This window comes from Primulina tabacum, chromosome 5 (assembly GCF_025594145.1).
Source record: "Primulina tabacum isolate GXHZ01 chromosome 5, ASM2559414v2, whole genome shotgun sequence".
NCBI lineage: Eukaryota > Viridiplantae > Streptophyta > Magnoliopsida > Lamiales > Gesneriaceae > Primulina > Primulina tabacum.
Genome location: NC_134554.1, coordinates 15,042,817 through 15,067,714, shown reverse-complemented (window position 1 = coordinate 15,067,714; position 24,898 = coordinate 15,042,817). Strand labels below are relative to the sequence as shown.

The window sequence follows — 24,898 nt, the reverse complement described above, 5'->3', positions numbered from 1 at the left end:
TTGCTATTTTTCGAATGAAAATAGAGTAGAGCACTTCACATTTGTCACAGTGAATTCGAGGGTTTAAAGAGGATGGATACTCGCGTTGATATCAAAAGTTCCTTGATGCATTCTTCTTTAAACTAGGTTTGATTCTTGAAATCTTTGGCTTTTATCTTTATTTCGTTCAGATGTGCTATCGCGCGCGCGTGTGTTTTTGTTTGCGTTATCGAGCCAAGTTTTGATTTTCAGCTGTTATTGCTAAGAGATTCTGCTGCCAACGTCTAATTGCGTCGGAAGTGGTGCGAGATTGAGGTGATCATGTTCTCTTTTCATCTTGATTTGTATGTTCTTTTTGTTTTTCTCCCCCATTAATGTTCTGTGTTGTCTTGTCTTTCCTTTAAGCTTTCCTTGTCCATTTCTGTGTGTTTTCTGGATTGTTAGGCTACTTTATTTTCTGTTTCATTATCTGCTATTCATCTTATTATGTCTCTATATCAATTTTATGTTTTTCATTTTCTCTTTCTTTCTTGGTTTGTAGCTTTTGGTCCCAAAATCATGTTCTCTATACAATGAATAGAACCGTGATGCTTATGTATTGTGGTAGCACCATGAAACCTCACTTTCTTTTTCTCTTGTAGATGGTTCTTTGATTTTTATCTTCTGTTTCTCGTCTTTTCAACATTTTCTTTGAATAGTATGATTTACTCTGCGATTGAGATTCTATTATGTTTCTTACGTGATTAAAACCTTTATCCAGGTTTGAGATATCACTGCATCAAACTAATAGAAGATTTCCGGAACCTGTAGTCATCTTCATGGTTTTTGTTTTCTCATGGGTTGGGTTTAGGCTTAACCTGACTACACAATTATGTAAGATTTGTAGTTGCTGATCACTTTATGAAACACATGGGCATATTCACCTGGAAAAGTGATTTCAGAACTTAAAAAAATAATATACGAGTCTCTGTGTTTAGGGTGATTAGCTGCTCTATTGGTTTGGATTAAGTTAATTGTAATGATGCACATATTTCATAACTGTGTACAAGATCATAACGAGAATTAGGAACATGAGTTTTATAGTAATTTTGATCGGGGTTGGCAATTTAGTGTAGTTTTTTGCCCATCCTTTGTGTTTTTCCTTGACAGTTCAATAAATGCTTATTTATTGGAGCTAAAACGTTGTTTCCCTCAACCAAATTTGTAAACAAAACTCTGATATGAGAAGCTACCAACGATGTTCAGATTTTATTTTGGATGTTCAGTTCACTTAATTTAGCATATATCTGTGTTTAATATAGTTTCATTTTGCTCGTAGTTTTTAAATTGCTTAACACTTTGCAGCTATCTTGCAGTCATCTTACCACCATGTCGAGAACAAATTCTATTACAAAGCTATCTAGACGAGTTTGCTGGCTTATAATAGAAAAAGCTCAGCGTCTCTCTTCCAAGTACGGTACAATGATACATTCTCCTAACCAAATCCAAAGCAATTCTTTTTCACTTGAATCACCGAAGGACAGGATCAAATATAACTCCACTCACTTTCATCCCAATGATTCTACAACTTTAACCCCACATCAAATAGGAGAAAACGTTCCAAGAAAAGATAAGATCACCTTTCTTGTGAACACGCTTATGGATATCAAAGATAGTAAAGAAGAAGTGTACAGCACCCTAGATGCTTGGGTTGCATGGGAGAGGAATTTTCCAATTGGGGCCCTGAAGAACGTGTTGCTGATTCTTGAGAAAGATCAGCAATGGCACAGGATGGTTCAAGTTATTAAGTGGATGCTGAGCAAGGGACAAGGTAACACTAGAGGGACATACGGGCAGCTTATTCAAGCTTTAGACATGGATGATAGAGCAGAAGAAGCTTATGAGATTTGGAAGAAAAAACTTGCATTTGATTTACATTCTGTTCCATGGAAGCTCTGCAAACTCATGATATCAATTTATTATAGAAACAACAGGCTTGAGGATCTTGTGAAGCTGTTCAATGGTTTGGAAGATTTTGACCGTAAACCCCCTGAGAAATCAATTGTGAGAAAAGTTGCTGATGCCTATGAAATTCTGGGTAAACCTGAAGAGAAGGAACGGATACTAGAGAAGTATAAGGATCTGTTCACTGAGACCGCAAATGGAAAGGCCAAGAAACAGGGCTACATAACTTCACATAAGAGGAAATCGGGCAAAAAAGGGTGACGTGGGCTTATATGACACCTCAATTTTATGAAGATACAGAGTTCAGTTCTCTTCCTCCTACCATTTATTCCAGTTCAATTTCCCCTCCCACTCACGCCAGCCGGGGATGGAGATGCTCATCGGTTGCAGAATATTCGCTGGGCAATTCACCCTCGGTTAAGTCTTGACCAAAACAAGTTATGGAGTCCCCGTGTTTTGTTAGGATCTCACACCAATTCATTTATAACACCACCGAGTGACGATTACTCGTTGTAGGAAAGATTTTCCCCAAAGGAACTCAATTTCAATCAACTTGAGAATTAGGGCGACTATTGTTGGACAGTCATTTTAATACTCAATCATGCATACGGTTTCTTGGGACAACTTTTATGTGCTCCATGTGAAAATTTACTTTAAAGAATCCATTTTAAAGGATAATAAAAATTAATTGTTTGTAAAAACTAATTGTTATAAAAAGTTGAATTTTTTAATTTCTTTGAACATAATTGTTCACTTTTCTTCCAACTATTAGTGGTGTACAAATTTAAGATAAAATCGAAAATCCAAATTGAAAAAATAAAACACTGAATCGAAAATTGAATTATTAAATTTGAATATAAATATTAAAAGTATGTTTCTTATGAGAGGGTCTCGTGAATCTTTATATGTGAGACGGGTCAACTCTACCGATATTCACAATAAAAAATAATACTCTTACGCTGTGTTTGGTTTGGGTGATTAGGTAGGTTTATTTTTTTTTTAACCTACCTAATCATATGTTTGGTACGTTTTTTATTTAACCAAGTTAATCACTCCTATAAATAATTAGGTTATATTAGGTGTGATAAAATAATCACTCATCACCCCATAGGATTATTTATCTCACTCTTAATCCATTCTATTTTTCCAATTTTACCTTTCTCCTAAATCCAAACTCACAACCACTTCCCTCCACCGACCACCGGACGACCACCCCCGCCACCGACCACTGTCGACCATCGCCGTCCGCCGACCACCGCTGTTGCAGACCGCCGCCGCCGCCCACCGCCGCTGCCGTCGATCACCGTCGTTGCCGACTGCCGACGCCGCCTCCTCCTGTCGGCCGGTAGCCGGACCGCCGTCGTTGTCGTCGTCGTCGTCGCCGCCGCCGCTTCCGCTTCTGGCCGACCGACCACCGTCGACCGCCTCCGCCGCCGACCACCGCCACAAAACTGGAAGGGCAATTTTATCAATTCATCAAAAGATTATTATTTTATCTCAGTCTTAACAATCATACCAAACATAATATAACTTTATCATTATCTACTTCAATCATTCTTTTTGTCATTTCTCTCTTAATCATTTCATTATTTTATCCTCCAAACCATACGTAGTCTTAGCATAAAAAGTAATACTTTTTCATGGATGATTCAAATAAGAGATTCGTCTCACAAAATACGAGCCGTGAGATCGTCTCACACAAATTTTTACCAAATATTAAAACTAAAATTTATATAATTTTGTTTCGAATTATATATGTCAAAATCGAATCGATCGAAAAAATCAAATTTTCATTAAATTAATGATTTTAATTATATTTTATTTATATTATATATTTTATTTGATAATATTTAGTTAAATCATTTTGAATAAATTTTAGTTTTTTTTATTTAATTTATTTAGATTTTATATTTGAATGTTTTATTATATAATAACATGTTATATTTTAAAATATATTTTTATTATTGATATAAATAATTGTCAAACCAAAATAATCAAACCGTTTTGATAGAAAATCGAAATGAAAAAAAACTGTTCAAATATACGATCATATATTTATAAAATAAAAAATTGAAAATCAAATCGAACAGACCAACGAATATCTTACCGATTTCGATGAAATTGCATTGACTAAAACAAAAAGAAGTATTTTTTATTTCTTTAAACAAATATATACGCTACTTCTCCCGACGACAAAATTGCTTTGCCAAAAACTTGCGGGTTCCTTCCGGTGGACATTTCAGTCGTTAAATAGTCCTTTTTAAAAAATTTAAATTACCAAAAAGAAAAGAAACGAACATAAATTTCAACTCCATGAGAAAAAAAATTAATAATAAAAACAACGCGGGAAATCTTTCTCGGCATCTGAGCTTCCTTTTCACGCAGGAATCATAATCTCTCTCGCCCCGGAAGAACAAATGGACTTACAGAAGCATACATGCTTGAAATTGGAAATACCAATTGATGGAAGAAAACCCGAACCCGTATTCGTAAAGGGTACATGGAGCCCGACCCACTTTGACCTTTCCATTACCAATGGACTCGAAGCTTGGACATGCCGCGGTACTTTGATTTATGGAACACATTCAGTAATATTAGGAATCAATTGATTACCAGTAAAATTACCGTAATATCTGATTTGATTTTTTTTGTGTGTTTTTTTTGGGTTTTAAGCTGCGGAGGAAGAAGTGCAAGAGAGAGCATCACAATGGGATCAAACAGTGTCGGATTACGTGGACTTGGCGGAGAGGTATCTCGGGTTTCAGCAACCCGGGTCGGTTTACGGGTTCTCAGATGCTGGAAATGGATGCAGAAGGGTTTGTTATTGCTTCTTTTAAATTTGGGAATTGTTTGTTCTGCGAGCGTTAGGATTAGAAAGCCCTGGTTTTTAAATTTTTGGCTTTTTTTCACAAGAAAAAATGGAATCTTTTTGCAAAACTAAGGGGAAAATTGCAAATAAACATACATATAAGATCATTTGTTTGCTTATCGTTGACGAAGAAGAATGGGATAAATACAATTGTGTGTATTACGTCATTTTCATTTTTCACGAGAAAATTTGTAAAATAACCTTGCTCGACTATTTATTTAAGTAAATGACGACCTCAAGTGTGATGTTTCACTAGTCTTTACTGTTTTATGATCATCGGTGAGTTGGAGCCAGCCCTTAGTGCCATTATCTCCATATGAACACATAACACTATTTTACAAATGATCAACTTTGGCTTAGCCATCTCTGGAAAAATGTGTATATAGCAACTAGTTGATGATATTTCTTTTGTTCGTGGTTAGTTGTCAATGGCTGATTTATTCAATTATGCTACTGACTATCAGATGGCTGAACATTTGAATGTCCGACTCTTGCTCTCATGTAGAGTATATAATTGAGTTAAATAGATATTTCTTTCTTTGTCAGATTGAGGCTTTGCTGTTGTTTCAAATTCCATCAAATTATACTTTCTTGATTTGTATACTTTGTCCCAAGTCGGCCAAGCTAGAGATTGGCACAATCAGTTAATTTTCCTGAATAGTTTCAATCAAATTGGTTGATGTTTACTATTGCTGCACATAATTCAAATTGTAACAATTGTGGCTCAATTAGCGAGGACTCTCATCGAGTGCAGCTAACCATTTGTGCAAGTCTTGTGTTGTGTTGGCATGAAACTTGATGATAGATATACATGGCTGTAAAAGTAGCAGTGCGCCTTTTTGGGATTTGAAGAAATATAACCTTTTGAGTAGTAGAAACGTTATAATTATATAATAGGCGAGAATAACGTTTTTGTTCGTAAGTAATTTTACATGTGATTGAACAAAGTACAAAGGCAATTCGGATTCTGGTTGTAACTATATAATAACTATGTATCAGTTTATGGGTTAAACAAGGTATGTAGCTCCAAAATCTTTCTTAGGTTAGAGTTTAATCTGGGTGCTACTGGACATTTTACTCTTTTAACGTCTAGCTGATCAGCACCAACATTAAGAAACAAATGATTTGCTAAAGATGATACATGTTCTCAGGATCCACATGAACAACAAATTTTTGTAGAAACGTATTTAAATTTGGAAGGAAGAATGTGTATTTCATGGAAAAAAGTAGATACGTTATCTTCACTTTTTCTTTTTCTTTTTCTTTTTGCAGCTATCATGGACGTTTGAAAAGAATGGGACAAAACTGGAATGGCGATGGAAGTGCCAACGTTCACCTGATAGCAAGAAAATTACAGCAGAAGTCTTGGACTTTCTAATGGATTCTAATATAAGATTGAGTGTAATCCAACATGATTGCATTTGTTTGCACTTTCTTGTGTCAATTTTATTATTTGTTCTGAAATTTGTATTCTCCATAACTCGGTTACTCAATCTGAATAGGAGGAAGTAGTATGGAAAACCCAATCATTTGACAGGCTCAAAGTGGAGGCCGAAAAATGTTTAGCACAAAATGAGAAAGTAAGCAGTGAAAAGTTAGAGTTTGAATCAGAAATATATGGAAAGGTTTGTTTTCAATCTTGGGAACCCTTTTCTCTCTCACCAATAATTCTTCTGGGCTTATTACTGTTGGATCATGTGAGATCACTTGAAACGAACATCTTCAATATAGTAGAATGTTTCGTGTCGATCATGAAAATAAGAATTTTATGCATCTATACTGATATATAAGTAGCAGATGCTTTTATGTTTTTCTTTCTTTAGACACTAAGTAGAATCTTGTCCGACACTGGCCCTGATTCGGTATGCTACTGCTTCCAGTTTGTTCAAGTCTTAAACTCGAAGAAGGCGAAACTCAGAGAGCTTCGTAATCAACTCTCCAAACAGGCAACACCTCATCAACAGCTAGAAGAGGAGGAAGAGTCCACGGACAAGAATGACAGTTTTGATGAAGGAAGTGATGAAGAACCAAGGAAGAATGAGGTGAGTTCTTCTAAAGATGTCCCGACTGCTAGCTCGCGTGGTCGGAAGAGGAAAAAGTAAGCTTTTACATGTCCGATGCTCAAGCTCATGTATTTCTATTGCTGTGTCAACCAGACCAGTTTTTCTTTTGCAACATCTTTTTGTAACCTACGCGTGCACTTTTTTTTGGATCCTACCTCAATCCAAAATGAAGGCCTAAAAAATGGGGCGTAGATTGTCTTGTGAGGATATAGGAATATAAAAAAAAATAAGAAAATTGAGCTTTTATGGAATCAATTATAAATCATTATATTGTAAATTATAATTATATTCTTATACATGAACAACTAAATATTTAATTAATCCGTGATGACCAAAGGAAGCTAGAAAAGTAATAAGAATAAATCGATCAATTTATGAGATCATAGATTGCACTAATTGAAGAAATATTGGAAAATGTTTTCTTCCAACCAACCGCTTCTAATTATAGAGTTGTGATCTCAGCATCACTGCAGAACAAAAAAACAACATATGCAATCTTGTCGTGATGGAATAAAAAATGACGTTTTACATACACACATATACACACACGCGCACACACATATATATATTATGATCCCTCAAAATCCATGTAGTTGACATGAATTGCACGCATAGTTTCTCTAAACGAACGATAACACATGCATGTTATCATATGTTTTCAATTATTTTAAAATTCTCCCCCACAAACTTCCAAACAAGCAAGCGTATTTAATGTGAAATATATTGCCCCTCACCCTCTCTCGCTTCTATTTTATTATTTAATTATTCTGCTAAATTAAATTACGGCACAAATTTTTTTTGAAAAATTTAAAACAAAATACAAGAAAAAAAAGAAGAAAAAGTCCCATTTAATCATTGCCAACTTTGCTGTATATACATATATAGTGTATCTAATGTTATACCTATACATCAGAAATAAGAAGAGATATAGTATGGACTAAACCCCGACGATATGGCATTTAAACAGAAACATAACAATTGAGAAGGATTGCATTCTAATTATCTGTTAAAAAAAATGGAATAATGACATATCCATAAACCCAGCATAGATTGTGTTTGGCTTATTATCAAAAAAAGGGTATTTATTTAAGTCTTTTTATTGCTTTCTCCAAATTCATCAGCCTCCTAACTTTTTTCCCCTTTTTGCATCCTAACTACACGTTTCAAATCTCTTTAATAGCATATATATATATATATATATATATATATATATATATATTTATATATGTACACAAATCAAACCAATCTATGTATATATGAGTCCAAACATCATGTTTCAACTGATAATTATACCACAAAAAATAATAGATGTAATTATTGTTTATGTCGTTTTCTCGTTCGTTTCCTCATCGAAAATCGTACTATATATAACTCCCAAGAACCGAATATAGTTATATTTTTAAAAAGGTTATAATATTGATTAACTGAATTGATAAAAACAACAAAAAAATCAACTAGCCAGCATTAAATATTATCGAGAATTCGAACTGTTAATTAATAATATATATGGAGGAATTGAACTATTCAATTTGGTTACTCCAAGTACTCTGCCAAATGCAGCCAAAGCTGGCAAACAATAAGTTTAACTGAAAGCAGCTTTATTAATTTTCGAGAATGGCCATGCGTGAATCCCATGCATATAACCTTTTTCTTTCACATTTTCGTCATTTTTAATTACCTAAATATATACACACACACAAATAAATAAATAAATAAATAAATATATACATATATATATAATCCCACCTCTCTCTTTATATTGTGTGTATATATATAACCTCTCTTTCTAGCTCCAGATATTGCATATATTTCAACTCATTTTCTTCTTAATTTCTTGGGTTTGTGAAGATATAGAAATTAAGAAGAAAATGGTGCAGGGAGATTTTTTTCCTTTATTGAACATGGTTATAGTTCAATTGGGTTATGCGGGGATGAACATTATATCAAAACTTGCTATGGATTCTGGGATGAACCCTTTTGTCCATGTTGCTTACAGGCAAATCTTTGCTACCATTTCTCTCGCCCCTTTCGCCTTTTTCATGGAGAGGTACGTACGTTACGCATGCATGCTAGCTACATTTTCTCATTTTTATTCGAATAAAAACTTTTTTTTGCATTCCTATCAATCCAACCTCAAAACTGTCTGCTTGAAAAGTAATCAGGGGAACTTGTGGTATTTGCAGGTACTAATTTTATTTGAGAAATGGTTCTATATATTGAAATTAATCTGGTTTATTTGCAGTATACGCAAACTAAAGATAATGCTATAATTTTCTTATAGTATTGCTAATTCTCTACGTTTGTAATTTATTCATTATTAAAATCTTTTTCAACCCAATACTTTTGCTATTACTCTTAATCGTATATTATTTTCAGAAAATTGATATATTTTTAGAGGAAAGAAATAGAGAAGATAAAACCCAAACGTCATGAAACTAATGAAGTTGGTAGGGTTACGTTACACTTGTTTGTCATGCACATAAAACTAGCTACCTGGTCTGTTCATTAATCATAAATATATTCATTCATTATTAATTCGAATTTTATATTAATGTCAAATAATAGTAAAATTCAATATAAAATTTTACTTCTATATATATATATAATTTCAAACCGCAAAATTAATACTACTGACTACCTTGATTTTTCTCTGATTGTCAGCTTCGACACCTGTCAATGTCATCGCAACGTTGATACTAGTAATATTTTAAATTACTAATATATTAATTATTAATAATTATAATTATAAAAGAATATTATATATTTATATATATGCATACACACAATTAGAATAAAATAATTTCCAAATCGTGTGAAGTACCGTCATGGTATAGTTTCTCATCCTTGTCATGACATATATGAACAGGAAAACGAGGCCAAAATTGACAAAATCTATCTTGTTCCAAATTTTCTTGTGTTCCATCTTTGGGTAAGTTGTTACTTACAATTTGCACCTTTCACAGATGAATATATATTATATATCTTAAGTAATCATTCCCATGTGAATGCAGGGTTACTGTGAATCAGATCACATATTTTGTTGGGCTGAAATATTCTACCCCAACAATCGCATGCGCCTTGAGCAACATAAATCCAGCGGTCACTTTCCTCTTGGCTGTACCTTTAGGGTAACTATAAACTAATTAAATAGAAGATTAACAAAACATTCTTGAAAATATATATCTATATAAATTCGACAGATTGGAGAAACTGGTACTTAAAAGCAAGGCGGGGCAAGCCAAGGTGTGGGGAACCATAATATGCGTGGGCGGTGCGCTGTTGCTGTCTTTCTACCATGGGCAAGTAGTGAACATCGGGCAGTCGGGCATTCATTGGAAATACGCAGAGAAAACGGGAACCAAGAATTCCATCGACCATGTCAATTCCTCGGGCCCTTTGCTTCTCGTTGCAAGCGCTGTTTCTTGGGCTGTGTGGTTGATCATCCAAGTAATTATCCATGCATCCGCTTTTTTTTTTTTTTTTTTTTTGTATCAGTTGATACTCCCAACTAATCATTAATGCATGTCTACTAATAATTATTTTGTTTCTTGTTAATTATTTGTTTTTAAATATTTATTCAGACAAGACTGAGCAAGCAGTATGTGGCTCCATATTCAAGCTCGGCCTTGATGTGTTTCATGTCGAGTTTTCAGTGTGTGATCATAGGGTTCTGCTTCAACCATGATTTATCAGCTTGGTCGCTCAACCACACCATCAGGATTGTTTCAACTGTCTACGCGGTATTTATATATATTATAATTTATGTTCACGTAAATTAAAGTCGTCTGATTCTGATCTTTCTTTTTTTATGATAGTGTTTACGTGAAAACGAACACATGACGGCACATAAAAAAAGATTAAAAAAATAAAGATAACATACTAAAATTGAAATTCGACAATATTGATGATTAAACTCGCAAAGAGAGATAAACACAATTAAATTAAATAACACGACACATGTGATAATTATGAAATAAATGACGTAAAATCGCAAATTGAATTTCGGCCGGTTTCCAGGGAATCGTGTGTTCGGCGATGGCATATTGTTTAATGACATGGTGCATAGAAAGGAAAGGGCCTCTGTATGTATCGGTTTTCAGCCCTTTGCTTCTGGTTATCGTGGCTATCCTCAGCTGGGCTCTACTTCAAGAAAAACTATACACTGGCACGTAAGGGATCATCTATTTTAATTTATTATTTCTTGCATGCGCATTAATTACTGCATTTATATCATGAAAAACATAATTAATCGGTTTTGATTATTGATTTGTATGGTGGATGCATGCATGCATGCGCAGAGTTGCGGGTTCAGCATTGATTGTGTTGGGACTGTATGGAGTCTTGTGGGGAAAGAACAGAGAAATGAGCTGCTCTCTTCTCCATACCACTCACGAGCACTTCGAAGAAGAAAAGTCAACGCACAAATTTGACCTGGAATCAAACGTCGCCGCTTCTGTTCAGTCAACGACTTAGTTTATTCATTCGTTAATTAATTGTGGGTGCAAAAGAAAATTAAGACAAGATTAGATTATATTATTAATTTAATGTATTCTCCTAAATTTGTCAGAATTTAAGAGAAATGTAGTACTTGTGTTGGAATTCATCTGTTCGGATCACGTTACGAATACTTTTTTTTAAAAGTAAATTTACAAATAATGTGGTGTTCATTTCTTACACCAGTAAAAATCGACCAAATTATAGATCAATTGTGATATATTCTCATTTACTATTTGATGTTTAAGTATCGACGATGTTGATGTGACGTCAATGCAAAATTCTTCACGACGATCATGATTGATGTGTGTCGATTATTAATAATAAATGAACTAAAAATCAAAGTTTAACATCAGAGTTTTTATTCATTATTGATTTAATCTCGATCATTGATAATATATGAGATAAAAATTAAAGTTTAACATCAAAGTTTAACAAAATTACAAAGAAATATATGTATGTATATATATATACACACACGTGAATAGTTAATTTATTTTCAATAAAAGTTCAATAGAAATTCCATTGAGAAAATGTATAATTTACTCATTTTATAAATAAAAATTCGTGACATCGTCTCACAATATGCTTATTCTTTAATTAATTTAACGCGATGTAAAATTTATAACAAAAGGTAAATAAATAAAATAGCGCCGACTCCATCCTCTGAACACAATCTTAACCTCTTCTTCCCAAATCATTCCCTTTTCCCCAAATTTATATCACGTAAGCTATTCCTTTCCTTTTGATCTTTCTTTACGTGATTTACGAATGTTTATTGTAAGAGAGTAAATTGCAGATGTGAGCTTTGAATTAGATCTCTCTGTATGTTTTTTTTTTTTGAATGTTTGCGTACCGTGTAGGCTTCATGAAATAGATCGATTTGATCTGGTTTTCATGGTTTCTTATGTGAGAGTTAGGGATCTTTGAATTTACGACATGAATGAGGTTTTTTTTTTTCCTGTTATTTGGATTCAATTTGTCGTTGGTGTGATTTTTTCACAACTTTTTGATCCATGGGGGCGATTTCTCCAGATTGTTTGTATTCGGAAAAGGTTATGATTGTTTCAATGGTCAATCGTAATCGCTAATGATTATAGCGTAGTCAAATAAATGCTTTGTAGATCATGCTCAATCACACACACACACACACGTCAATGGATTTAAAATTTTATTTGAACATTACATTTTGCAAATACTGCAAAATTGTTTTGATGGAGAGGAGAGAATTAAGAAGGCAAATATATATATGAATGGCGTGTTTCATTGCTTGCCTGAGTAAATTCCCAGTACACCATAGCAAAGTGTTTTATTTCATATGGACTTGGCTTCTGTCAATTGGTCCTTACATTATGTCCATGTAAGTATTCCCGCTTCCCATATTCTATTAGTTTATAGACCCTTAGCCTAAGGATCGCAGTCATTCTGCAACTCTGAGACCCACTGACTTTCTATGTTTTTTGCTCTGTTTATGTTACCAAACTGCTTTAACACGATGGTGTTCTGTGAGTCTATATTCTTATTATTTTGAAATTAACAACTTGAAAACCACAGGCATTATTATCACTTATCAGTGCTTCCTCGGGAAACTGAGTCATGAATTTTATTTTGTTGGTGTAACTGACAGCGAAGATGGGGTTGTCATTCACCAAGCTTTTCAGCCGACTGTTTGCCAAGAAGGAGATGCGGATTCTTATGGTAGGTCTTGATGCTGCCGGTAAGACCACGATATTGTACAAACTCAAGCTGGGAGAGATAGTGACAACCATCCCAACTATTGGTATGATAAATAGCCAATATGACTGTTTAACTTTATGGAACATACTGAACATGTTAGCTTCAATTTTATTGGGTTCATTTTTAAATTAATTTTACTTGGTTGTGTTTTCTTCCTTGGAATTATCTTAATATAAAGTGATCACCTTTTCTAATTGTCAAATTGACATTCCGTTGTAGGATTCAATGTGGAGACTGTGGAATACAAGAACATAAGCTTCACTGTCTGGGATGTTGGGGGCCAAGATAAGGTACGTTGTGTTACAGAACATTTTTGTTAGCTTCCTCCCCCTCAAAACCTTTATAACCCTGTAAGGTTGGCTATATATGCAAGAGGAAATTTAAATGATATTTTGTGGAATCATGGATTGTGAATTGTGGATATATTCACCCGTTCTTTATTTATTGATCACTTGAGCTTAAATCATTTGACCATCATAATTCATACGCTGCCTCTCTTTATGCATTTCGATTTCCATTGATCTAGATCCGGCCATTGTGGAGGCATTATTTCCAGAACACGCAAGGGCTGATCTTTGTGGTCGATAGTAATGATCGAGATCGTGTTGTGGAGGCTAGGGATGAGCTGCATAGAATGCTGAATGAGGTAATCGAGCTATTTCATTAAATAATTTCACCTGTATTCAGTAGTATCCCAATGGTAGGCTGCCTTGCTGGCAGAATTGCATTATCTCGTCAACTGTGAAGCAATCGCAGTCACCCCTCCCCAGAAATAGTGGTGGACCCATAGCTTTAGATAGAGTGGGGGCAAAATAATTTAAATTTTCGAACAAAAACTTGATTTCCGGAAAAAACTTGACATGTAGAATGGTGGATTTCAGTTTTTCAAGTTGAGGGAAAGCGGATGCAATTCTCCTTGCCTTTTTTGTTGGCAGAAAATTTGTAAATATGTCAAAAATCTATGCCTCTTGTTCCCTGTACCATTTGCTTGGTATGTTCGGTAACTTCGGTTCAGGTGAATAGATGGTTGAAAATATTTTATGCAACTTATAGGAGTCATGGTAGTACAGTAGTTGTACGGAAACATGCTTCATCCATTAATTTTGGCAATGATGTGATTATTGTAGGATGAGCTAAGAGATGCAGTGCTACTTGTTTTTGCAAACAAACAAGATCTTCCAAATGCTATGAACGCAGCTGAGATAACTGACAAGCTTGGACTTCACTCACTCCGTCAACGTCATTGGTACTCCCTCTCTCTCTCGTTTGCTTGAAATTTGTCTGGCCTTGATGCTGGTTTCAAATTCGTAGGGAAATAAAATGTATGCGCACATACATAACATATATTGATAGTCCGTCCCTCTATGCGAACTAATTGAGATTATTCTTGATATTTGGTTCAGGTATATCCAGAGCACATGTGCCACCTCTGGCGAGGGCCTTTATGAGGGGCTCGACTGGCTCTCCAACAACATCGCTAGCAAGGTACAATTCTTCATTTTGCCCCTAAAGCTGATTTTACTGTTTTAATTGTTCTTGTCGTAATTGCAGATTCTAATTATTCTCTCGTGCTTTCATAATTGGTACTTTTGTGACAGGCTTAAGAAGAGATGTTGGATGAATTACGAGCTCTTTGGTATCTTAATACTCGTCAAGATATTTTTGTATTCTCTGGTTTCTGTTGAAATTATTCTCGTGTTTGATCATTTCTTATTTTGAACCGATGCGCATGTCTGTTGTGTAGGTTAAGATTTCACTTTTGTTGTTTAATGCAGTTATTTTCCAGAAACTAATTATACATATATATAAATATCATTTGGTTATTGAAATTAATGCATGATATGTGCAGGCTGTCCGTGTCACCTCGGGAAGTATTTAGTGATTGCACAAAATGTTTTTAAATTTGAACAAAAACATTATCAGTCAGATTAGTCCACAGGCTATGTCATCAAAGAAACTGATTGAATTAGAAATCAAAATTTAGATCAAAGGTCGGCCTGAATGCAATTTAAGATGAGAGTAGGCAAAATTTTTAAGATGGTTTGTGCATATTATATCTATCACTCCAAGTAAATGTTTTCGACGAATCTTCAGACTTTTTTCCTCTAAGATCTATGTGCGAGGCTAACTTTGCATTTTTATCCTTTTAAATTGAGTATATTGGGTGGTTTCTGTCCGATCTAACATAAAATTCCTTACAATTCAAAGATAAAAATGTACGGTATTTTCTCAAATTAATTGAGGAAATCTTTTTGTAAATTTATATCCTAAAACAAAATGGTTCTTAGATTTTTTCTTTTCAAATTCAATAAAACACAGTGAATTCAACGAAATAAAGAATAACGAGAAATTTAATTCAAAATGTGAGCCATTGGATGAAAACGGCTTCGAATACCCAAGAATAACATGATTTTACTGCATAAAATTATCGAACTTCGGGCAAGAAGGATCATATGGTATTTTATGTCAATGCAAACTCTAATCTATGAGGAATGGATTATATAATGTTGTCCACTGGACGACAAGAAATGAAATATAGATCACAAAAAATCAAATATTAAAACATAAGGAATTACTATAGTAATTCAATTTATAAGCATTTTTATTGGGACAAGATGAAAAAAAAGGCCAGGAAAATCGGCCATACAGTGGGACGATGATAGTTTGCAGCCAGGTATAGAGGTGTGAAAACTTGTGTTTTCTTATCTGAGGACCCTGTTAGAGCTGAAGGAGAAGCTTTCTTCACCGGCTACAGTTGAATTCAGCCTCCCAGCAGCCCACCCGTTATTTAGCACGCGGACAGCAATGCGAGCTGGATCACCAGCTACACGACTGCCTTCGACTTTTTCATCACATTCTGGAGTACCATTAGCTTTTCTCTCTTTTCTTCGCTGCCGCTCATCATCTCTCTCTTTTCTCAGCCAACTCTCCACAGTTCTCTGCAAATTCATAAACACGAGGTAGCAACTAAAAGGTTTCCCAATGGACAAAAGTCATTATCTTAAGACGGGTTCAGAACACGCTTTCATGATGCATCTGATATTTTCCACTTCTGTAGACGTTATGAAGAAAATCAACAGAACGTACAAGATTCATGATCGCGTCATTATCGCTTTCATTATAAATGACCGAATGTTTACAAGTTTGTTACGGTGTTTCCGAAATGTTTTTCAGCTCTGAAATGCTTATTTCTCAAAATTAAAACTTCACATCAAACCACTACACAGGAGAAACAGCCAACTAAACATAGGACGTGTAATATGAATGCTTTAAGTGCCACACGGTTTTTGAAGATTAAATAAAAAACAGATCCCATAATTATTTGCGAGATAGTACAAATTGACATAAAGAAAATTCAACTCGACTTATTTTCTAACCTCAAGCACACAAGTACCCATTAATCATTATCAATTAGAACCTGCTCCACCCTTCACCTAATTGAATGGTCACAAAAACTCAAGTCGAAGTGCTTTATTTTTAAAGTAGAGCAACTAACCATCAGTGACAACTTGCTAATATCTTTGATTTTATTCATTGGCGTCGCTAGCTGCAACTTCCCACGAGCCACGTAAGCCTGATGAAAATTCAAGACGATATCCAACACGTGACGTATACCACTTATAATGCAGTCAACATTGAGGAGCTAAAATGAAACTTACAATATGTGATGGCCAGCCCTCAAGACCATCAAAAATATGAGTTGCATAAATTATTGTGGCACCACGTTCTTCACATTCTTTCTTTAGAAATCTTAGAAGGTCAGACCGTGCAAGCACATCTAAGTCAACTGTTATTTCATCCAGCAATAGTACCTAACCACAAGAAGCATAACCAAACTGGCTTGGAGTAGAGGTAAATAGACTGAGAAAAGTTTGGAAACCGGGGATTTCTTCCCCAAAAAAGAAAAATAATAAGTATTCACCTTGAATGGCTTTAGAAGGCCCATACATATTTGAACTCTTCTTCTTTGACCATCAGATACTTTATGCATTCTCCACGACAAGTCAATACCCAACACCTACACCAAAAGAACCAACCAGTTCACTCGTGTCTGTACCAAAAAAAAAATAATCCATACGATATCCAAAGACAGTGCAGAAGAATGTGCAGGATGATTACAAAAGTGCATATCCAGTTAGAGTTTAGGAAAATTATCTACTATTGCAATTCACAGAGTGCAGGTCAATCTCCTCAAACATAATCAAACTTTCAAATTGCTAGTTCTCAAGGTAATTACATTGATTAACCAAAATCTTGTATAAAGATTAATACACATGTTGATTATGATGAATTTGAAGGATAAATAATGAGACTCGCTGTGTACCAGGACATCCAATTAATATAGGTCTGATGTATGATTAACATTTATTAAAATAAGAAGGAAATTGATTCCAATTATTTTGGTGTGATAATGTTATCCTAGTAGCCCCACTATTTCATATTACTTTAGCTTGCGTTCGAATGCAGGATTTGTAATGACTCTATTGGGATGAATTTGAAATATACCACAATAACTCAAAAAATAACTATTTGAGATTTGCAATTCATTGCCTAGTAGATTTGCTCAATCAATCCAATGTATAACCTTAAAGACTCTAATGTTATTTCACATAGATATATAGTGCTAATGGTCGGAGTTAAGATTGGCATGTTGTAATTAACATCAAACCCCAATATATTTACATGGTCCACTTTTTCAGGAGATAAGGCTTGATTCAGTGAATATTAAGTCAATGAAAAAGAACAATTTAAAGCCTTCTGTAATGCCTTAGCTATCTTTCAAGAAAGTGAGTTCTAAACAACTGTAGCGAGAAGCATTTTACAGAACAGTGACAACTAACATGACCATGGATGGAAAAATTAATATCGAGATTTAAGGTAATCATTATGAGTAAAAGGGAGCAAAACCAAAAAATCAAGAAAACTCTTATACCTTGATCAATTCTTCTCGTCTTTGGGGATGTATTCCTGCAACCCCAAATATCATTTTCTCTGCAGAAATCTCCATCTGAATTGGAACCTCAAAACCAGCAAAAGCAACTTCTCGTCTCCACTAAATACAAAATATATTTTTAAAATCAAATCATTTCAGAGTCACATCCATACCATAAAACAATAAACATTGTAATCGAAGAATACATCACTCACTTCATATTAGGAACAGTTTATTCCTTTAAATTAAGCCACCATCAGCATTGAGAAACGATTTCATCAGAAAATGTGAACTAAAAATAATTATCCTTATACGTGGAATGATATGGAAGAACTGCAATTAAACCAGAAAAAACCACTCACTAATAGCCAATACATAACTTTCGATGGCTCGATTTTTATTAAACTAAAATGGACACAAATAATCAGCAAAAAGACACTCTAAACTGTGAAGTTGAAAGTAAGTTTCCATGAGAGTGAGACTAGCAATCCTTCACTGTGTTTTAATACTCCACTCTTGCTTAATTCTCACAGCATTTACTACCCAAAAGTTGCATTTCTATAAGCAGCTAGGTTAACCACTAACACTACAGGGGAAGGTAAAAATAAAATTTAAAACCAACCTCGCCACCAAGATAAGAGAGGTCTCCTGAAGCCGTCAATGCTGTGTCATGAAATGCGGATCTTCCCAAAACCTTTACCATGTCTTTTTCCACCATATGCTTCCCACCAATTATTTTCAGTAAAGTTGTTTTCCCTGATAAAATTCCGTACAAGAAAAAGCAAATGTTTGCAAGATTATACAATGACCACTAGAGGGAAAAATGCAACAGGCACCTGAAAGAAAAGGACTAAACATGAAAAGTCTCCAGAAAAAATTTCTTTTCCCAGAAAACCCCAAATCACATAAGCATTTACAGTATTATTGCAAATATGCTCAACCAGAATTGTTTAAGTGTTGGCTGACAGCCATTGGATCCTAAAAAGAAATATGCATTTCACAATTCAATAATCATAAACCAACAGTTAGAACAATAAAAAATTTGTAATAAAAAAAAGAACTAAAAAGAAAAAAGAGGAGAATTGACCCTGTATTAAAATGAGTACACATAATGACATAAATCAGTTTATAATTAATTAAAACTTGATTGTAGTACCTTTTGACATTTTATTGTAATTCGATTAGTACAATTGGTAGTTTGTTAGGATGTCAAATATAGAAGAGCAGTGAGAACCAGAGAGAGGGATTAGACTTACTTGTGCATCATTATCCTATAATGCCCAGAGGAAATCTATCATGTGCTAAGGAAACTTGGGGTTTTAGCACATGGAACTGAGGTTACTCTATGATAGCTCCTTTTCCATTATGCCCTAAACCCCTCAGTTTCTTTGTTTCAAATTATTGACCATTTTTGGGGCAGTGAAACTTGGGGTTTTAGCATGTGGGAACTGAAATTACACTACGATAGCTCCTTTTCTGTGTGCCCTAAACCCCCAAGTTTTTTTGTATAGTTTTACCTATTAGACTTGTATTCCTTTCTGTGACAATAGCACTTTAAGCCATGACACACTTGTACCATACCAAAGACCAAGTATGGAGCCTTTCAGACAGTTTTGGGATATACACACAGATAGGAAAAGGATAAAAGTATATACATGTAAAGTGTTTTTACATTTTGAAAAATAATAAGAATAATCAAGATCGATTTCTTCTCTCAGCTACATTTTTATACTATCTTCACTGACAACAACCAAGTCATATTATCTAGAATTCATTATTCCGGTGTATGTCTGACTATAATAAGAAACTAGTCAATTAAGAAGGAAGAGAACATGAGAGGAGGAATAACCAAATAAGGGACGAGGAGAGGATATGAGTTTCCTTGGCGACGACTCAATTATGCCTTTTCTTGTTTCATCAATGTGGCTAACATTACATTTAACCCACACAGCATATCAACAGTTTGGAACTTGTTTCATACTCAATTATGCTTTTTCTGGTTTTCATCAATGTAGCTAAGATTACATTTAACCCAGGCAGCATATCAACCGTTAGGCTATTAGTTTTATACACGACATATGACTATCATATGCATTGCATGCTAACAGGCGCTGCTGCTCAATTGCCCATTCGCCAATTGGTTCATTTCCAACTCTTGAACCGTATCAAGAGACTAAGGCTAGTTCACTTAATGATAACCAAACAATCAAGAATCGATTTTTACTGAATTATCCGAACTAAAAGAAAGATCTGAAAATCCTCAATGAAAATACAAAATACCCGCGCCATTGGAACCAACAAGAAGACAACGCTCTCCGGAGTGGAGAGTGAGGGAAAATTCATCTATCAAAGGGGTGGAACCCGGCGGAGGATGGCCATAAATTCCTGGGTAAGTGAAGCTGAGGCCGTTGATCTCCACCGTGGATCGAGAGTTCTCCTCCTGTACCGCCATTTCTTACCTCGATCAAGCTATCCCTTCTTCTTCAATGGGAATTTTATCGGGGAAGTTTGGTAGCGCGCATGGCTAACATTTGGACACCATTGCAATCATCAAAGTTTGGCTCCAGTCCTCGTCTCTTTAAATGTCATTCATTGCTCGTTTCTGAAAATTATTCATTTTGTCAACTATCTTAAAGAAATGACATACAAATGTAAAATCAAATGTACAACTTTAATCTCGGTCAACTCTTTTTTTAAAAAAATGATCTCCTTAAATATATTTCAAATACACATGAGAGATCAAATTTTTTAAGAATTGATCGAAGTTATTTAACCAAATTCCCCCGCTATTTTCAACTTTATACTTAATCATTTTTCGTTTTTAAACAGTATTTTCGTTCTTGCTTTTCAAAACAACATCAAATAATGAAATCAAAAATATTTGAAAAATCTATTATATATATAAAAATCATGACTAAACTAATTGTTTGAAAAATAAAAATATATTATTTGTGTGTATCATATAATACTAAATAAATTATACACATGTTTCCCAAGTGCAGTGGTGCTAGTAATAATAAATAAAAAAATAAAATAAAACAAAAAACACTAACACATTGTTCGTTGTTCTGACATTAAAGACTATTTTAAAAAAAAAAAAAACTAGAGACTATGATTTTTTCCTTAAATAAACATATTTTTATATCTTTTTTGTTTTTATTCGAGTTATTTGAATATTTTTCTAATTTCCCCAACAAAACTTTTTAAAAAAATTGTGTTTTTTATTATGTTCTTTGAGGGATAGTTGGTGTCGAGTTTTCTCGAGAAAAGAGGGGAAAAAATTTTCGGCAAGCCTCTTCTATAGTTCTTAGACAGATAATTATTATAGATATCATAATTTGTCACATAATCAGTAACAAAAAATGTTTATTGATTTTTACTGTAAAAAATGAGTTTTGTGTATTTTTTTTTTATTTAGATTATAAGTTAATTTTTGCTTAATTTAATTAAAATCCACAAGACTATGGATACTCATTTTGTTTCTTCAAAAATAATGTTGGTGAAAAATTTAATATTGGGATAAATAGTCATATTTTAAATAAAACAAAAATTTGTGTGAGATGATTTCGCGGATCGTATTTTGTGAGACATATATTTTATTTGGGTCATTCATAAAAAAATATTACTTTTTATTGTGAATATCGATAGGGTTAACCCGCATCACAGATAAAGATTCGTGAAATCGTTTCACAGAAAACTTATTCTTTAAATAATCATATTTTTTTATAATCTACAAATTTACCAACTGCCAGAAAAGTAAATGCCAAACACGGCTTAAACCTTCCAAAATCATCCCAAATTTTGCAGCTTCCAGGATCATCCCAAGATCCTCATTTGCAGCTTCCAAGATCATCCCAAAATTTTCTGAATTCGGAGTCCAAAGGTATCTCTCTCCTTACATCTTTGTGTTTATATGTTTTCGAGCTGGTGATTTAACGTACGAGCCTTTGTCGTTTGGTGATTCCGATTGTGGCAAATCTGTTGGATTTAAATTTATTATTGGGAGCTGGGTTTGCTTCTGTATATTCGTTAGCTGGAATATTGTTATTGGAAATAGGCCGCCTAAGTTTTCACAATATTTTTTCTTCATTTATCGGGAAACAGCCAGTACTTGATCCGCCCCCTGGAATTTTTTGGTGAATTTTTGACGAAGGTTTTATGGATGTGATGGTGGTGATCTGCCTATTAGCTTCCTGAACTTGATGAAAACCGTAGCAAATTGATGCAAAGCCCATAGCAGTTGTTGGCACTTACAATCACATTTTCATTTTTGTTCAGCATAACATCAATCCCTGTGGAGTTTCCACTGTAGATTCCGAAATTAAATCTCGATTAGAGTACCTCATAGTCAATGGCTGCGATTTTCAGCCTCTATATTATCAACAAATCGGGCGGTCTTATTTTCTACAAGGTTAGCACATACACGCACACACCCCTATTCTATTAGTCAAGCATTGTAAGTTATATAAGAGATGAATTAAAAGTTGCATCTTTATGTCTTCAAGGATTATGGGTCAGCTGGAAGAATGGATACAAACGATAGTTTGAGACTAGCAAGCTTGTGGCATTCAATGCATGCCATATCTCAACAGCTGTCCCCTGTTTCTGGGTGCTCGGGAATTGAGCTTCTCCAAGCTGATACTTTTGATCTTCCATTGCTTTCAATCTCTCACTGGTGTGAAAACAATCTCTCTCTCTCTCTCTCTCTCTCTCTTTTCCTGGCCTCCTTCATCTTTTGTAAGGATGATCAGTACCTCGTTTTCTTGTTTCTGCTGTTTTCAGGGATCTGTTTTTTCTTGTGTGTGTTGTAGATTGTGGCAGATTTATAGTATTAGTTACACCTGCTAGATAAAGAGTAAAAAGCTCAATCTCAAACAATTATAAGAAAATATTATTGATGTATAAGTCTAGGTTGTCAACGGTGAAAATTATCCATCAATTTGAAGAATGTGGAATCAGTGGAAGTGATTGTAGCAGTACTTGCTTAGCATCGTTGGCTCAAATTCATAGAATTATGTCCAATGTCCAAGTTCTGGAATATATATTTTTAAAAAGAAGAAACATAAAGATAAAGTATAAAACAGTTTAAGCTATACTTAGACATTCTAATATTATAATGTTACATATTACATGAATGAAACAAAGGTTGAAGAGCAATAAACTAAGATCTACTTCTGTTTTTTTGTCGCAACATGTAATCCATGCAACAACCTATGGCCTTAGCAACACTTGAGTTAGAAACACTCTAGCATGATACAAAATTCTAATTTTTAGGAATTGGTAGATGAAGAAAAACACATCCGGTGCCGGACGAGCAAGCTCTTGATTCATCGTCGATGGGACTTCCAAAAGGAAAGAACATCTTGCCATGCATCCCTATCAACTTTGGAGTCATGTAAAGGAGTTCCCTTTTGACTTTTATACCCACCAGTTAGAAATTCTACACTCCTAATAACTCGAGTTCCTAGTTAACACCGAATTTCATTAATCAATAATATCGTACTAGATAAATTGCTGTAATTAAAATAGTGCTCTCATCCTTGTAGAATTTGCGCCAATCCATATACATGGGATTCTAATGTCGTTAATGGTTGTATACTTTTGACTCTCCATTTCGGTGGTTCTTACTTCGTAATGGTGAAAGAAAATTATTGGTTTTCTTTTTGCACACCCTGACAAGATTTTGGAATTATTGTCAAACTAGTAGGAGTATTGAGAAAGTGGTTTCCAATAGTTTATATTAGTATGATTCAATATATATAGTTTATATTAGTATGATTTAATATATATCACTTTTTTTCGCATCTGTTTTATACTTGTTTTGTATGCTCTTTTAAAGACTTGTGTGAAGTGTAGTTGGAGATTGCTTGGTCAAGTAAATGCAAAGATAACTCTGAATTCTTCGGTATGATTTGAATTTTCCTGAATGATGATGACTCATCAGCGCCCTGATACATCTAAAGTAAACATAGTTAAATGGCCCGTTAGAATGAAGCTCCAGACTAAGCATCATCAATAGCAAGTCCTGCATTGAACAAATGATTGAGCACGGGTAGTCGCATATGATCCCTGCACAAAAGAGCTCCATATTCCTTGTTATCCTCTTTGTGAACGGTCGACTATGAACAGAAGCTGAACGGAAGATTGAAGACATTATCAGTTACATTGACTTGATTCTCTATTAATTTTATTCTTGTAATGGTAACTTTCATTCTGATTGATAATAAATTTTGGGGATGTTGTAGCTAAGCCCTGAAAGCTTTCTTAATTCAAAACCTGTTTCTGGTTGTCAAAACCAACATATTTGTCTCACAAATGAAAATATGCTAATCACTTCTTTTCTTTCAGGTACCAAATTCTTTGTGGTCAGCGAACCTGGTGTCCAACATATGGAGGGTCTCTTGAAATGTATTTACGAGCTATATACTGATTACGTTCTGAAGAACCCGTTTTATGAGATGGAAATGCCAATTCGTTGTGAGCTCTTTGACATTAATTTGTCGCAAGCAGTACAGAAGGATCGAGTTGCTTTATTGGGGAGATGATTTGACACCGTGTGCATGTTTTTACCCGCGTGCACCATCGCGCTCATGCCATTAATATGTCATTGGTGGATTTGATTTCAATATTTGATTATGATCGAAACTTAATGAATGATATTGATTTTGAGAACTTGGTGGTCATAGATCAACTTATTTCGTTGTTTATGATCCTTGCCCATTCGTACAAGTAAAACTTATCCCACGTCTGAGAAAACTGAGGTCTTAACCAAACAACGTCAACAAAAAAGTCAGATGATGTAACTGCTGCACTGACTTTTTGTTTTTTTTTTTTAAATACTGCTGCACTATCTTCTGTCTCCTTCAAATCATAAGATCA

At 34.4% G+C, this 24,898-nt stretch overlaps 6 protein-coding genes across 7 annotated transcripts; 5 read left to right on the top strand and 1 right to left on the bottom strand.

Moving 5' to 3' along the window:
• Nucleotides 1-15: 15 nt before the first annotated feature.
• LOC142546971 (pentatricopeptide repeat-containing protein At4g18975, chloroplastic) lies at nt 16-2,374 on the top strand. 2 transcript variants are annotated; one of them, XM_075654977.1, is made up of 3 exons: nt 16-126; nt 232-294; nt 1,335-2,374. In XM_075654977.1, the coding sequence occupies exon 3, from the start codon at nt 1,348-1,350 to the stop codon at nt 2,182-2,184; it is 837 nt and encodes a 278-aa protein (XP_075511092.1). In that variant the 5' UTR covers nt 16-126; nt 232-294; nt 1,335-1,347; the 3' UTR covers nt 2,185-2,374. The 2 variants fall into 2 exon arrangements, with proteins under 2 accessions (XP_075511092.1, XP_075511093.1); XM_075654978.1 differs by having other exon boundaries at nt 1,324-2,374.
• Nucleotides 2,375-4,227: 1,853 nt separating this feature from the next.
• On the top strand, nt 4,228-7,019 carry LOC142546969 (DNA repair protein XRCC4-like). The gene is made up of 5 exons (XM_075654976.1): nt 4,228-4,485; nt 4,597-4,739; nt 6,065-6,193; nt 6,295-6,417; nt 6,673-7,019. Exons 1-5 carry the CDS (start codon nt 4,341-4,343, stop codon nt 6,892-6,894), a joined length of 762 nt encoding a protein of 253 aa, XP_075511091.1. The 5' UTR covers nt 4,228-4,340; the 3' UTR covers nt 6,895-7,019.
• A 1,621-nt stretch (nt 7,020-8,640) lies between these two features.
• On the top strand, nt 8,641-11,454 carry LOC142544846 (WAT1-related protein At1g09380). The gene is made up of 7 exons (XM_075651878.1): nt 8,641-8,902; nt 9,722-9,784; nt 9,867-9,983; nt 10,056-10,302; nt 10,437-10,595; nt 10,873-11,024; nt 11,154-11,454. Exons 1-7 carry the CDS (start codon nt 8,724-8,726, stop codon nt 11,326-11,328), a joined length of 1,092 nt encoding a protein of 363 aa, XP_075507993.1. The 5' UTR covers nt 8,641-8,723; the 3' UTR covers nt 11,329-11,454.
• A 509-nt stretch (nt 11,455-11,963) lies between these two features.
• LOC142546968 (ADP-ribosylation factor) lies at nt 11,964-14,919 on the top strand. The gene is made up of 7 exons (XM_075654975.1): nt 11,964-12,075; nt 12,977-13,129; nt 13,306-13,376; nt 13,613-13,732; nt 14,214-14,332; nt 14,490-14,571; nt 14,685-14,919. The coding sequence occupies exons 2-7, from the start codon at nt 12,982-12,984 to the stop codon at nt 14,688-14,690; spliced, it is 546 nt and encodes a 181-aa protein (XP_075511090.1). The 5' UTR covers nt 11,964-12,075; nt 12,977-12,981; the 3' UTR covers nt 14,691-14,919.
• Nucleotides 14,920-15,488: 569 nt separating this feature from the next.
• LOC142546967 (ABC transporter I family member 20-like) lies at nt 15,489-20,650 on the bottom strand. The gene is made up of 7 exons (XM_075654974.1): nt 20,300-20,650; nt 18,642-18,775; nt 18,020-18,139; nt 17,009-17,104; nt 16,746-16,898; nt 16,583-16,660; nt 15,489-16,025 (listed from the first exon to the last, which is right to left on the bottom strand). The coding sequence occupies exons 1-7, from the start codon at nt 20,469-20,471 to the stop codon at nt 15,789-15,791; spliced, it is 990 nt and encodes a 329-aa protein (XP_075511089.1). The 5' UTR covers nt 20,472-20,650; the 3' UTR covers nt 15,489-15,788.
• Nucleotides 20,651-21,749: 1,099 nt separating this feature from the next.
• LOC142546966 (uncharacterized) lies at nt 21,750-24,726 on the top strand. Its single transcript, XM_075654973.1, is given in 5 exon segments — nt 21,750-21,902; nt 22,124-22,430; nt 22,525-22,671; nt 22,673-22,694; nt 24,368-24,726. Coding segments are annotated over 4 exon segments (426 nt in total). The 5' UTR covers nt 21,750-21,902; nt 22,124-22,370; the 3' UTR covers nt 24,565-24,726.
• Nucleotides 24,727-24,898: the final 172 nt, after the last annotated feature.